Below are 15396 nucleotides of genomic sequence, written 5' to 3' on the forward strand. Positions count from 1 at the left end.
GAAAGGGAAAAAAAAAATCTGCTTTTAAAATTTAGGAGGCCACATTCCCAAGATTTAAATGGTCAAAATGTTGACGTGTCATTGAACACAAATGCATACTAGGAAGGTTAGTTTAAAAATCAGTTCTTTATTCCAGGAAAGAGTAAACAATCCTTTTCAAGTTAAAACAGGGATTTGATGGGCTAATTAACCACATCAAAAAACTTCTTTACAAGAGCACTTTTCTATTTAAATTAAAAGCAAGCATCATGTGTGCCCTAGATTACAAAAACCCTGCATCGCTCAGTTAACCACACACCAGTCATCCCATGAGCAAAATGCCAACCATATTATCTGATGCTGCACGGCATTTTAGAACTGTTGCTTCTGTCAGTGTTCAGCTGAAAGGAAATATAACCAAGATTTACTTTAGGTCTTTTCATAGACAATGTCTGAAGTGAATATTCCATTATAAAACTGTTGCCCATGACTCCTCTCCCTCCACTGATTCTTTGACCATTCCACAATTATTTTAACAGCTATATGATATAAATGCAGTGAGCTACCACACGAGCTAAAACAAATGGGTTTTCCCCTCGGCAGTAGAGGGGCAAGCACATCAGACTAAATAAGAAGCTAATCCGACAGATTTTTAAACTGATCAGTGTATTCCACACTTCATCTACTTGAGGAGATTACATTACAGAACTCCTCAAATTGAAAGTGCAGAGCTCTGCATCACCCTTCTTGGTGAAGCTGCATCACCCTTCTTGGTGAAGCTGTACCTGGCAGAAAAGAGGCAGACTATTCCGGAACTATTATGATACAAGAGAGCCACCTCATGAAAAAAGTTAAGTGTAAAATGACAAATTCTTGGGGGATGATTAAGGAAAGGTCTAACTGTGGCCTGTGATTAAAGAGTCAGGCACTCCTGACGTCCGTGAAATCTTTTACTGTCCCTAACTTTCAAGGCCTTTCTGTAGTCTCTAGGGATTTTTTAAATAGCTATTTAAAGCTGTTTCAAGGAGGAGTAATCCCACAAATGGTAACTATAGTAAAAGTCCCTTCCCCTGCCCTTTCCAAAAACATTTGTCCTTGCTAGAACGTCATGTTTGGTTACATTTTAAAAATCAATCTTAGTAAAAGTCACTTTTCTAATTCTAGTAATGGAGGCACAAACGCTGGTTTCCTTAGCATGGCATAAACGAGCTGGCACGTATTTCAAAAGTGAAAGACAACATGCAAGGAGGGTGCTGCACTGTTACCCTCATTGAGCTGATCACGGTGAAATTTTAATTCCTATTTTTAAAATGGTGTCAGCTATCAATTCCCTCCCCCCCCCCACCCCGCCCATTGCAACTCTGCAGTGTTTTGACAGAACTGTTTTGGAGCCAACACACACAGGCCTTGTCTACACTAGCCTCTCTTCCCTAAAGTTGAAGGCAGGAGATGAGTACTGTATTCCCACAGAAAACACAAAAGACATTTAAAGCAGAGCTCTGCAAATCCGCAGATATCCACAGACCACTTTTGCAGATAGTAAATCAGATGCTGATACAAACACAAACGGCTCTACTCACCGGTGGTGCCTGGCCTGCGGTGCCCAGCTTGGGCAGCCGGGGGGGGGAGGGGGGCATAGCATGTTCAGGGCTAGCAGCCAGTGGCCCCCACTCGCTGCGCCACTTCCTGTCCAGCAGCTCGGGCCCCTTGGGCAGCGCCAGAGTCCCCATCATAACATGGCTCAGCAGCACTGGCTGCGCTCCCAGTCCTGGGTCCGGCCTGCCGACTCTTGGGCAGCAGGGCCTGTCCCTGGCCATGGGTATTGGAGTGGGCAGGGATCCAGCTCCTCACCCCTCTGCCCTACTGTGATGCAACACATAGTGCTGCTGCTATGTGCCATCGCTCATGAGCCCCCAGGAGTACCATGCAATGCGACACCCCTTCCCTCTGCCCCCATCACACCTTCTCCTTGAGATTCTGCCCCTTACCCCCAGTCCCCGCCCTTGCGCTGCCTCTTCCCTGCTCCCCCACTCGCTCCTTCTCCCCACCCCCAACCCTTGTGAGATGGCTTGCTGCTGTGGATACAAGTAAAAGACAGCTAGCAGATTGCGTGTGGAATCGCAGCTTGACCCTGGAGGATGTGGATTGGGTGTGGATCCTATGCAGGGCTCTACATTTAACTAGGGAGGAAATTCGGTACCTGAGCTGGATTAACCCCCTCTACGTGTATAACACAAAAGCATGCTGATATTTGCCTTTTCTGTTCATAGGCAATCATAAGTTTCTCACCCTTTGAGTGGTCAAATAAGATAATATTCTCTCAAAAATGTACCTCGAAAATGAGAAGGTTTGAAAACTTTCACGCCAGAAAAGTAATTTGGGGAACATGATAAACTCCTGAAAACAGAGTTAAAATGAAAGTGCCTCCTCAGACAACAGTGTGTAGTGTCACTAGCAATGACAAAACGATACATCAGTGTCAAGGCAGGTCAGTTGAGTAGTTTGACAGTTACTCTCCACATCCAGCACAGATTCCCAGATCACAGCAAACACTGTTAGTAAACTGAACCAATACTGTCTTTTGCACCAAACCAAAATAATGAGTGAAGGGGACATCCAGTCCCCTATGGGAGCACAGATGTATTCTTGTTAATTTTTAATTGACTGTTTAAAGAAAACCAAAATGTTATATTTTGAAGGTATCAAAAACTCAAACAGAAGAAGAAATCTTTCTACCCTCTCACAGAAAGAGGTGGCTTCTGTCACACGGAGGAACTGGCTGCAATGTTCTGTCCTGTGTGTGCACACTAAACTATTAAAGAAACTTAATTCTCTTTACCTTTCCTATTCATTCCCATCTGGAGGCACTTGAGCAGCCTGCAATACTGGCATCTGTTTCGCTGTTTGCGTGACATGACACAGTTCTTGTCTCGACTGCATCTGTAAACCCGCTTGTTGCAAATGCTCCTTTTGAAAAACCCTTTGCAGCCTTCACAGGAGATGATACCATAGTGCAGACCTGTAGCTCTGTCTCCACAGATAAGGCAGGTTCGCTGATCAACCCGGTCATCTGGAAGAAAAACAACACTTTGTAGTCAGAAAATGGCATGCCTGAAAAAATAAATGATCTGAAACCTTCCTTATTCAGTGAAATATGCGTGCCTTCACCCTCACATCCCATGTCTACAACAATGAAAATTATATCACCGTACACTCACAAAGCAGAGCCTTGTGAAGCTCCTGGCATACAGACACACAGCATACTCCTGACAGCACCAAGGGAACCCTTAGCACCAGTGAGATGCTACAGAATATGGCTGAAGTATGCATGGGAAAGACATCCCAGCTCAATCTCAGAAATGGCCTAATTTCAAATTAATTATTCAAGAAGATTTTAGCATAAGTGTGTTGACACTGAAGACATTTAACAAGAAAGGACGAGCATCTAATGGTTTGAAATCCAAGCAGTAGATTGTCCTTGGGTAGCCACAGCATTATTCTGTAACATCACTGCCCCTAAGGAAGGTGTGGCTAGATTAGAGATACAAAACATGGTGTCTCCTGTAAGGAACTGACAGTCTTCCACTGCAGACTTCAGCATCACACAAGGATCTGAGAAGGGAATGCCAAACCTGCTCCTTGAAAAAAAAATCAAATCAAACAAACAAACAAAACCACACTACAAGAGAGAAATGGGGCAGAGACACACAGTACCTGCTCTTTTGCACTCCCCCTTCCATGTACCACTTACAGATACTTGGATATTTCCCCTAACCATGCCATCAGCCCACTAATAAATAAATAAAATGACCTAAAAAGTGGCTAAGCGAGATTGCATCACATTTACATCACCAGACTCCAGCACCATGATAATACCATAGCAGAGAGATGCTGGCTTCCTTCCCAAGTAACGCAAAGAAAGGAGTTGAAATAAGTAGCGAAGGTTTCTTAACTGCACTAATATTATCACCACCCAGACCACAATAATCCAAGAGCTAGGCTTCTCATCAGTTTCAGTTTCCAAGGGGCAACAGAATAACAGATTACGAGAAGTGATTCATTATCAGCTAATACTGGGGCTTCTCCTTCCACTCTCAGGCCTGAAATCTTCAGTAATATGTTAAATCTAGACTTTCCAGGAATCCCATTTGCAACCATAACAAACAAATAAAGCATTTCATTTTAATTTAAATTTTAGATTTCAGAGGAGATCAAGAGCAATAAATCTAATATGATCTGGTGGTGAGAAGGAAGAAGTAATATAGAGCAAAGTCTAAGATGCCTTAAAAAGAAACCCCATAGAAGTGCTCCATTCGCCCAGTAAATTAATTTAAAAAAATTATACAAACGTGAGAGAACTGTTGGCACCTTACTGAAACTGTGTGTTTTTTTGGTTGGCCCTCTCCCAGCACCAAAAGAAAGGGAATGGGCCAATAAGATATCAAGACCCTGAGTCTAACAATCCCCAGGGCCAATGGGGAAAGGCCAACAAGGCAGAGAGGTCAATAAGGGAGTCTGGAGCATGGGGTCCCGTCCTTCAGGTGAGCTGGAACTGCCTGGCCAGAAGGGCTGAGCTAAGGAGAGAGCAGAGCCAGCGAGAACCAGAGGACAAGTCTAGGGAGCTGAGCTGGAGCAGTCTAGAGCCAGATGCAGTGAGCAGCTGGGAAGCACAAGGGGGACCCTGGCTGAGGGCCCAGTGCCAGAAGAAGCCAAGAGGTCTTGTAGGCCAGACCTGGAGAGGGATCAGAACTAGGGCACTACCAAATTCACAGTCCATTTCGATCAATTTCATAGTCATAGGAATTTTAAAATTCTAAATTTCATGATGTCACCTATTTAAATCTGAAATTTCTGTGCTGTAATTGTAGTGGTCCTGACCCAAAAAGGAGTTGCGGGGGGTCACAAGATTATTGGGGGGGGGGGAGGTACTGCTACCCTTACTTCTGTGCTGCTGCTGGCAGTGGCTCTGCCTTTAGAGTTGGGCAGCTAGAGAGCGGCGGCCGCTGGTCGGGAGTTCAGCTCTGAGCAGAGCTGCCGCCGGCAGCAGCATAGAAATAAGGGTGGCATGGTATGGTATTGCCACTGCCACCCTTACTTCTGCACTGCTGCCTGCAGAGCTGGGCCTGTCACTCTCTCGCTGCCCAGCATTGAAGGCAGAAGCACAGAAGTAAGAGTGGCATGGTATGATATTGCCACCTTTACTTCTGCACTGCTGCTGGCGGGTGCTACCTTCAGAGCTGGGCACTCGGCCAACAGCCGTGGCTCTTCAGCCACCCAACTCTGAAGTCAGTGCAGAAGTAAGGGTGGCAATACCGTGACCCTCCTAAAATAACCTTTTGACCCCCCCTGCAACTCCCTTTTGGGTCAGGACCCGCTAATTGAGAAATGCTGGTCTCCCCCCATGAGATCTGTATTGTATAAGGAAACACACACAAGACCAGATTTCAGCCCGTGATGTGGTTTTCATGGCCATCAATTTGGTAGGGCCTTAAACGTAACCCCAACGGATGAGCTGACGCTGGGGAGAAGGGCCCTCCCACCTAGAGCCTGAGGGTGTGGGGCCACTGCCAGAGCAAGTGTTTGACCTGCAGCATCCCTGCAGACAGAGCCATCCCTTGGATACAGTGAATTGGAGTGACCGCCCCAGGCCCCATGCTTTGGGGAGCCCTGCAGGTGGGGAGGTGAGGCAGGAGGGCAAGTGGGGTAGGGAGATGAATGGCATGCAGGTGGGCGGGGGGGAGGCAAGAAGCCCCCCTACCAGCACCTCCCCCTCCCTTCCAGCACCTACCACCTGCTGTGGATCAGCTGTTACGCGGTGTCAGCAAGTGCTAGGCATGAGGAGCCAGAGCGCCGCTCGCAGCTTGCTTGGGGGAGCAGGTGGAACTGGGAAGGGAAGAGGCAGGGCGGTGTGGGGCTTTGGGGGGAGGGGTAGAGTGAGGGCAGGGCCTGGGCGGAGCCAAGGGGAGCACCCCCAGGCAGATAGGTCCTGAGTTTCTAATGTCTTGGGTCCCGCATCACCCTAGGGATGGTCCTGCCTGCAGCATATGTGACGAACAGACTGCGAACTTCCCCCATGCTCCAGACAGGTCTGGTTTTGGTTTCCCCATGCGTGCAGAGTGGGATTACTGGTTTCCTTTAACCTTACCCTTTTTTCCTTATTCTTTTAATTGATTGCTGTTTAATAAATTGTATTGCCTTTGAACTATATGCAATGATCAGCGGATCAGGGAAGCGTCTAGAGCGGAGAGAGTATCCTGGAGTGGGGACATCCTAACCCCTGTCCCAGGGCCACCCAGAGGATTCAGGGGTCCTGGGGCAAAGCAATTTTGGGGGGTCCTTCCATAAAAAATAGTTGCAATACTATAGAATACTATATTCTCATGGGAGCCCCTGCAGGGCCTGGGGCAAATTGACCCACTTGCCCCCCACACCCACAGGCAGCCCTGCCCTGTCCTAAGTAACCACAACAAGATTAGGTGTCGAACCCCCCAGGAATCCTGGGCCCAGCCTTGTCAGGATTACAAGGACACTGCCACACAGGAGAGTGGGAGGGGAGTCCACAAGATCAGGCAGGCCTCCGGGTAAAGGGAGTGGGAGCGAGGACTCCAATCCTTTTGCTAACCAATTCCACCAGGGTAGTGTATAAGCCAGGAAAGTTCCCCACAACAGCAGGACAATTCCCCCACTTACACAAGGACTTGTCAAATAAATTGCAGTTTGGATTCTGGAAGGTGATTATTTTACATTGCAATAACTGTCCTCCATTATAGTACCCTAATCATGTCACAAAAATATAATTTTTCTTTATTCCACATGCAACATTACAGCAGAATTTACATCACCATACTTCAGTGTCAAAATGAGATACCTCATGGCTTCCCGTGATCCCATTTCATGTGTTTCTTTTAACTGTAGTTAATAAAGAACAGAGCTGAGATCAAAGGCTTGAGTGACACATTTCCTTACTAATGTGGACCATGGACATTGTATTACCTCCAAGATCCATATTTTATTTTCAATTTTATCTTAGTTTTCATTTAAACATTCTGCTCAATATCAGATATTAACAGTAAATATGTGTCACATATTAGGAAAATGCCAATACCTGTCCAAAGCTTAGAGGAAAACACAAGTTTATAAGAGATTAATTCTGACAATGATAGATTTTAGAGGATTCCAGATTCTCATGCAGACTGGAGGCATGACACTGGGGAGCATTAGCACATCAATTTAAATACTATGCTGTGTCTAACTCCTCCTACAGATTGCTTCTCCTCTCTGAGGTACAGTGCTAGTAGCACTGCCAGGGCCGCAGCACTACCTCCTTAGTTCAATATTAGTGTGAGAGGAGAGGATAGCACTCAACTCAGGGCGGAGGGGAAAAGCGATACAACACAAACTGAGTGCAAACAGCAGCACTACTGTGCACAGGGCAACCGGCATATGCAGAACTGTGCCTGGGGTGGAGTGGGTAGCTTGGCAAGCATGACAGACTTGCTTCGGTGCTCAGGTTTCCATATGGCAGAAATAAATCCATATGAATGAGTTGGAGGTGGCTGGCAGAAGCCAAATTGGACTTTCACATGGAAAGCTTTGCTCTAAGTCAATGGACATGATCCGAGAGTGAAAGCAGAGAGAATTTGCCCAACAGATACACATTGATCTATGCTATATAAACACAAATGGTATAGCTTCTGTTTTGTTCAGGCAGGTATGAGACACCAGAAAGATGGGATGTCTCTCTGTTTTACCCTAGGAGTATCAGCAAAAGCTTTGCTGTGCAACTGATACAAGAATCCAAATCAACATTACTATACAAATGATAAGGTTAAGACACAAAGAAAAAAATCCAGCCAATTCCCTTTACAAATCTTAATGAGAGGCTTTTGGATGAAAAAATGTAAATTGTACTACTCCCAGCAATAGGAGCTGTCATATTAAATTTGGTATCTTAAGACGATAATGTTCCCACTGAGACAGAATAGGGCTGATGCATGGCTCAGGAAGGATCGCAGTGGGCATGTAGTAATTTTCATAGACAGAGATGTCAAACTGAAAGAAAAATAAAGTAAATGATGGCTAAAGCAACTGACTATTAACCTAGATGTATTCTCATTATCTTGTATCTACACACAGTTAGACCTAAATCTTGCTTCACATTAGAAGTCAGTTGTACTTAAAATAATTCTATCAACTTATATGTAAAGGCTTTTTCTGCAGAAGGCCAAATAAGCTTTAACTTTTGTCATCCCATGCAAATCATGTACACGTATTTTTAACCATTACAATTTTTTGTTAAACACAAACTGAATATAAAAAATAGATGTTATTCAAGTATGTTCAGAAAGTACAGAGTTGAACTGAGTATGTTTAAACTGTTTCCATTTTCAAATTATAATTTAATCACATCAACCTTGAGTCTGAGCAAGTGTAAAATATTCAGAGAAACAATCTTTTTAACAGAATTAGAGAAATATAAGTCTCCTGTAAGTAGGAGCCTTTTCACATAACAAGTCCCCATCTCTTTGATTGTGTTGCTAAGACCCTGAAATTAATGACTCAAATGGGGGTGGCTCAACTGGAACTGGAAACAGGTGCAAGTGAAATTTGTTTTCTAAATAGTGTTTACAGTGAATAAAGAAATACGATTTGCCATTTCATTGTACATAACAGCAATCAATTTTGTGACCACACTTCCAGTTCAGGAAAAGCAGCTCCAAGAATGAAAAGTAACAAGACATACACACACACTTTCTGAATCAGGAATGTCCTATCATGACTAGGTGCATTTAAAAATGTTTCCCAACAGGAACACACTGTAACTCAGCCTGGGTTTAGTTCCTTCAATTTTTTCTTGATAATCAGCTTAACACTGTGCACAGGAGACCAGGCATCTAAGCTCACTTATACACAGATTCTATCAGCATCCAAAGCAATTGCCCATTATATTTTTGATCCTTGTAAGGTGGATACTGCTAGCACTTCCTGAGCCAACTGTTATCACTAAGGAACAGAGGCCAGATAGACATTTCATTTTCTTTTTTTTATAAAAAAGTCCCAGCAGTGTCTATTCATTCTCCTGCTGCTGCTTCGTTAAAATAAATTCTCTCAGTCCCAAAGTCTTTCTGCTTTCCTTGAAGTGTTTTCATATTATAAGAGGATCTTTGCCCGTAAACCCCCTACTTAATTTTAATAAGTGAATGGAAAAACAAAATGTAAGATGGATGTTTGTCCTGTTTTTTGAACTACTTACATTTCTCAGTGTCTGACTGAGACCGTTTGATGGCCCCTTTGCTGAAATCATGGGAGAAAAGTGTGGTAAATGAGTATTAAACATAGCTGAACTCTAACCACTGCTCCCACAGTCTAACCCCGTAACTGCTGAAGCTGTATTTGTCACAGCCAGTCCTGAGTATGCTACCAGGGAAGGGGGGAATCAGTTGCCATCTATTCCAATTTGGCTCCTGTAAATCCCTCATTAATCCAGCTTCCAGCTGTTGTAATTCAGCATCGCCAGTAGGCACAGAATTCAGCAGCTGGGGCTTTTCAGCACACACTTGTGAGTGCAACTGGCTCAGGTTAGTTTATGAGTTTGATCTTTGCAAGATTCCATCCTCTCTCATTTCATTGGCATTTGCTCACTCTTGTCCTTCCATCTTCAAATGGACTTCGCGTGTTCCACATGTACTGACTATATCCCATGCTCCTCAGCTGTGGAATTTTGATTCTTTTTATTCAGAACATACAGCGCTACAATATCAGGGTCATATTTGAAGGATCAAGTTAAAAGCTGCTTGTTTGATTTGGCTTCTATTCCATCACAGATTCCAAGGCCAGAAAGGAGCACTGTGATCGTCTAGTCTAACCTCCAGTGTAACACAGGCCAGAGAACATCCCCCAAATAATTCCCAGGATATATATTTCAGAAAAACATTCAATCTTGATTTGAAAATGGTCAGTGACAGAGAATCCACTGTTGCCCTGGGTAAACTGTTACAATGGTTAATTACTTTCACTGTTAAATATTTATGACTTATTTTCTGTCTGATTTGTCTAGCTTCAGATTGCAGACAGTGGATTGTGTTATACTTTCTCTGCTAGGCTGAAAAGCCCATTATTATACATTTGTTCCCCCTGTAGATGCTTACAGACTAATCTAGTCACCCCTTGACACCTTTTGAAGTGTTACTAATAGAATAACTAATAGTCAATGTGTACAGTGGGATTAAGATCCAGCACATGGGATTCAGAGTAATTTCCACCTGGAGAATACCTGGAAATTGGGAGTATTTTGGGAGGGCCTAGGGCCCTCAACTCCAACTGGTGAAACAGCTGAGAGGGGGCTGATGGCTCAGGCACTGGTGGACAAATAGGAGTCTGCCACACTGAAAAGGTTAGACCAATGCCCATAAACTATTAGCAGAGACTGATGCCGATCATTAAGACTGCCTGAAACTCTATTATAAACCAGTTCTCAGCTGCTTATTCATTTAACCAAACTAACTGTTCGGACTGAAATTTCCTCTGCCTTAAGCTGATTTTCTTTTTATTTCAACTAAAATGGCTCAGCTGTTTCTGAGTACAATGATAGTGAAAAATAGGTTGTTTTGCCAGAGTTATAGTTATTCTGACAGTTTCTTTGAAGAGCTCTCTCCCCCCCAGGGCTTGAAAGAGGAACTTTAAATTTGTTAGGAGGATAGTCCTTGAGTCAGAGAAATGTCTTTTGTTCTCCCCATAAAAATCCACCCAGTTTTGACCAAGATATAAGCCTCTGAAAGCTGCTATTTGCGGATGCTCAGTAGATTTTGTTAGAGACACTCTGCCAACGCCTGTGAACATTCCATTAACTAGCATGACCATATTTTCCCAAATGGAAAATGGGACACCAAATGGGTCAGCCCAAGACTCCCTGCGCTCCTGTGCGGGGCCAGCCCAAGTCCTCACTGCCTCCCACTTGTGCCGGCCCGAGGTCTCCCCACTCCTGACAGTGTGGGGCCAGCCAGAGCCCCCTTCTGCCCACCTGTACGTGGGGCCACCGGAGGCCCCACTCTCTCTCATGCACACAGGGTCAGCCCCAGCCCTCCTGCGCAGGGCTGGCCCGAGGTCCCCTCTCTCCCTCCAGCATGCAGGGCCAGTCTGAGACCCCCTGCCATCCTCCCAGAGTCCGCCTCCCCTCAGGCCTCCCACACCACACGCAGGGTGGATTCTAGCCTCCCTGCCATTGTCTCATACCTGGGGCTGGCCAGCCCAAACTGCTCTCCCTAGCCTTCCCTCCAGCACAGCTGCTCGTGCCTCCCTCCGCCCTCACCACACACACGGGATCACATCCAACTCTTCTAGCAAAACTCTGCATTTGCCCAGTTTGCTCGTGCCAACTCATGATCAGCTGTCAAAAGCAAACGGCACAAATGCATAGTTTTGCTAAAGAAGTCAGAATGGCCAAGATAGGGCCTAAAACAGGGACTGTCCTGGCCAAAACGGGATGTATGGTCACCCTAACTAAGCAGGTTTTAGGGTGGTAGCCGAGTTAGTCTCTATCAGCAAAAACAACGAGGAGTCCTTGGGGCACCTTAGAAACTAACAAATTTATATGGGCATAAACTTCCGTGGGTTTTAGCCCTAACTAAGCAGGCTCCTGTCTCGCTCCATGGAGTTCTCGGACATGACAAAGGCACTGAGCCTGCTCTGAGGCATGGAACTAGAACTTTAGATCAGTGGTTCTCAACCAGGGGTCCAGGTCCCCCGGGAGGCCTTGAGTAGGTTTCAGGGGGTCTGCCAAGGAGGGCCAGCATTAGACTCACTGGAGCCCAAGGCAGAAAGCCGAAGCCCCGCCATATGGGTCTGAAGCTCGGGGCCCTGTGGGATGGGGCCTCAAGCAATTGTCCTGCTTCCTGCCCCGTAACACTGGCCCTGGCTTTTATATGCAGAAAACCAGTTATTGTGGTACAGAGGGATTGGAGAGTTTTTACAGCATGTTCAGGGGGGCCTCAGAAAGAAAAAGGTGGAGAACCCCTGCTCTAGATAGAGAAGACAAGCCCAAGCATTAGCAGCAGCTACAGTTAGGCCCCTTGGTGTAGGGGAAGTGGCAGGGCTGACTATGGGGATGTAAATATCATTTTAAAAGTTAACCGTTTAAACTATTAAATTATATCATTTAATTGGTTAACTGATTAAAGCAAGAGGAGCTTGGGTCATGCCACCTGGCACAGGGATGGGGCCGCCTACTCTGGCCGTCCCCAGAGCTGGGAGTTAATAGTTAAGGTGAGTTAACCAGTAAGACTAAAGCTTACCAGTTAACCGGTTCTCTTTATATCCTTAGTCCTCTTGTGCATACGCACTATAGTCTGGCTTGGAAGGATTAGATTTTTGTTGCTAAATATTGGTAAACATCGATTTCACTATACACACACACAAACCAAGGAAAAATATTTCCATTGACAATAACTGAAATTTAAACAGGTCTCTCGCAACTTACGCATATTTAACATGCACAATTTCAGCTTTACGCTGAAAGGCCTGGAGTCCAGGAGGGGACGTGGCCTCAAGTAGAAGAGGCGTGGCCTCAAGATTTAAAGGTCCTGGGGCACCAGCTGTGGCTGGGAGTCCCAGGGCCTTTAAATCACCTAGGGGGCTCCCAGCAGCAGACGAGGTGGCTGGTAGACCCCGGGACCACCGTGGAGCTTCGGGCCCTTTAAATGCCAGTCCCAGCCCGGCTGCCAAAGCTGCAGGCAGGATTTAAAGGGCTTCACCGGGCTCCCCACCGCAGCGGGAAGCCTGGCGGAGCCTTTTAAATCCCACCTGCAGCTCCGGCGGCGGGACCGGGGGGGCATTTAAAGTGCTCCACCAGCCCTTTAAATGCCCTCCCCCTCCCGGCCCCGCCACCGGAGCTGCGGGTGGGATTTAAAGGGCTTGGGGTTTGGACTATACAGGGTTTTCACTTTACGCGATAACCGCGGAACGGAACCCCCACCTAAAATGCGACAGACCTGTACGTGGGCAAGGTAAGAAAAATACTGCTTCAGAATTTAAGAGTTTGATTTAAGAATATTTACTTTGTCAACATCACATGTCAAAATATCCAATTTCTGCTTTAACTTTTTGAATCTCAACATCTACTGTTATTAAATAGTTATTGTTTGACACCCTCCCTTAATTCTTCACAAGTATGAAAATTTAAATAAATAAAAATCAATATTATCCATTGAAATTATAGAAAATAAAGCCCAATTCTGCCAAGCCTATTTATGATATAGTCTTTATTAAGGTGATCAAATTACTTGTTCTAGGAGGAAGACAGTGAGTGAGGCAGAGGAACTCAGGTGCAGAAGGACATGCTCTTCTCTCTAAAAACACTGGACTGGGACCTAGGTCCAGAGTTCCATTCCTGGCTCTGCCACATGTTCCTAGGTAACGGTGGGGAAGATCCTATCACACATGCACAAAGGTGCTAATCAAGATTGCAGGAGCAACCTTATTTCTGGCATTTCCCAACTTCAGTGCATGACTCTGCAACCTTAACATTCTTTTAATGTACTATATACACACTGATTTAAAATCAGGTTAAGGTATTGAGCAGTATTTATTTATATTGTAGTAGCACCTAAGAGCCCTAGTCATGAACTAGGAGCCCACTGGTTCACAGAATGAAGAGGCAGTGCCTGCCCCAAAGAGCTTACAGTTTAAGGAGATAGTTAACGGTAATGGGAACCAGGATCCTAGGGCAGTCAAGGTGTTGTACTGTTTTTCTGAGGAGGTGAAGGGGAAATAGAATGACCTCGGTGCCACCTTCCCCTTTCCCCCAGTCAAGTTGGAAAGCGAAGCCAGGGAGCAGAGCTGCTGAGGCTACTGCCCCCTTCCTCTGACAGAGGACAGCAAGCCTGGAAATGGAGTAACATTAGGGCTGTTGCTCCTTTAAGTTGTGTCCGGGGGCGGGGGGGGGGCGGTGAAGAGCAGAAGCAAAGTGGCCTGGGTAGCATGATTGTATTTCAGCAGGACTAGAAGTGCCCAAGAGCCATTGCTGCCTTCAAGATGGGATCAGAGCAGCTGGAGCCATAAGGTAGGGGGAGCCAACATGACCCGGCAGGTGGGTGAATATGAGTGCACGGGCTGGTGGGGTAAGACAGTGAATGAGGATGGATGGCAGAAAGTGAGTGGGGGATAAACTAGAAGTGGGGGAAGGGTGAGAGGTGGAGCAGAGAAGGGAGAATAAAGGAGAGAAAAAATGTAGAGAAAGAGGCAGAGAACAAAAGAGCAGGGAAGAAAGGCTGTAAAGGGATGAAGAGAGCAGGAGAAGGAAAGGAGAGAACGGCATGCACTTAAAACAATGCAGAGAAAAGAATCCAGCACGATGCATGCGAAGAAAGAAAGCACAGCGAAGGCAGGAAGGGCAGAGAAGACGCAACAAATGGGAGATGACTTCGTAAATGCGGAACTGTAATTTATTTATCTGTAACACTGTCAATGAGCTACACGGAAACTTTCATTCCTTTAAATTACAAAGAGGTGGTTTTGGGGGCCTGGTAATCACAGAGATTTTTCTTCTGCGCTAATGGTTTTGGTCCTTGGAGGAGTTGTTACTGAACAAGTTTTTCAAGCCCTGCCTAAGGCAGCCAGAGGAAGTGCACCAACCACCCTTCTCCCTGGGATCCTGACTCCACATTCCCATCTTGTTCTGGTCTCAGGCACAAGGCGACAGATCAGTAGTGAACCCTGGTCACAAGACCACAGTATTATACTGTAAGGTAGTACCTCATCAGACCACCTACCTACCTATTTTTCACCGCTCTTGCTCTTAGAATACAGAGGGTTTTGAAAGTTTTTAGCACAGAGTGCCGCAATCTTAGCAAGATTACAAACAGGAAATGCTGTCCAAGTCAGAGAACACAATGAAAGAGGAAAATACGCTCATTCAGTTGCTTGACCATTCCTAAACCAAAAGCTTTTCATAAGATGCAACAGAATTGTGAGAAAGTGCTTCATGTGGCTGGAAGCTAAAGCCAGGGAGAGTATGGCAGTGCTCGAAGTCCTCACTAGGAAGAGAGGGGAGGCACAAAACAGAACTTTGGAATGCTATCAAACTATAGATAAGAATGAAATAGTCTAAGACACTGCTTTAAAAAGAGGCTCTGTTTCTTTAGCCATTTTTTTTTTTTATTTGGAGTAGTTCAATTTTTATAAAGAACACATAACCAAACCTGCCAAAAAACAGAGGCAGGCATTGGAGCTAGGACAGCCATTATTCAAGGGTTCTCAAACAATTTTTTTTGCTGGCCTCAGAGTGCAGCCACCAACTCTTGCTGGTGGCCACTCTGACAATTTCTCCTAAAATACTTCATTTTAGAAAAAAACAGATAAATATGCACATATACATCTCCAAATGATTGTAATTTATTTACGTAGAGGTTTTTTTTTTTTTTG

The 15396-nt window shown here is 45.3% G+C and overlaps 1 protein-coding gene across 2 annotated transcripts in view; it reads right to left on the bottom strand.

The window, feature by feature from the left end:
* NR6A1 (nuclear receptor subfamily 6 group A member 1) overlaps nucleotides 1–15396 on the bottom strand; it is a 165178-nt gene that overhangs the window by 32101 nt on the left and 117681 nt on the right. For both annotated transcript variants that reach the window (XM_075060438.1, XM_032767506.2), the window contains exon 4: nucleotides 2819–3049. In XM_075060438.1, coding sequence (XP_074916539.1) covers nucleotides 2819–3049 — 231 coding nt within the window. The remainder of the gene's footprint in view (nucleotides 1–2818; nucleotides 3050–15396) is intronic.

Source organism: Chelonoidis abingdonii, chromosome 24 (assembly GCF_003597395.2).
Source record: "Chelonoidis abingdonii isolate Lonesome George chromosome 24, CheloAbing_2.0, whole genome shotgun sequence".
NCBI classification, from domain to species: Eukaryota; Metazoa; Chordata; order Testudines; family Testudinidae; genus Chelonoidis; species Chelonoidis abingdonii.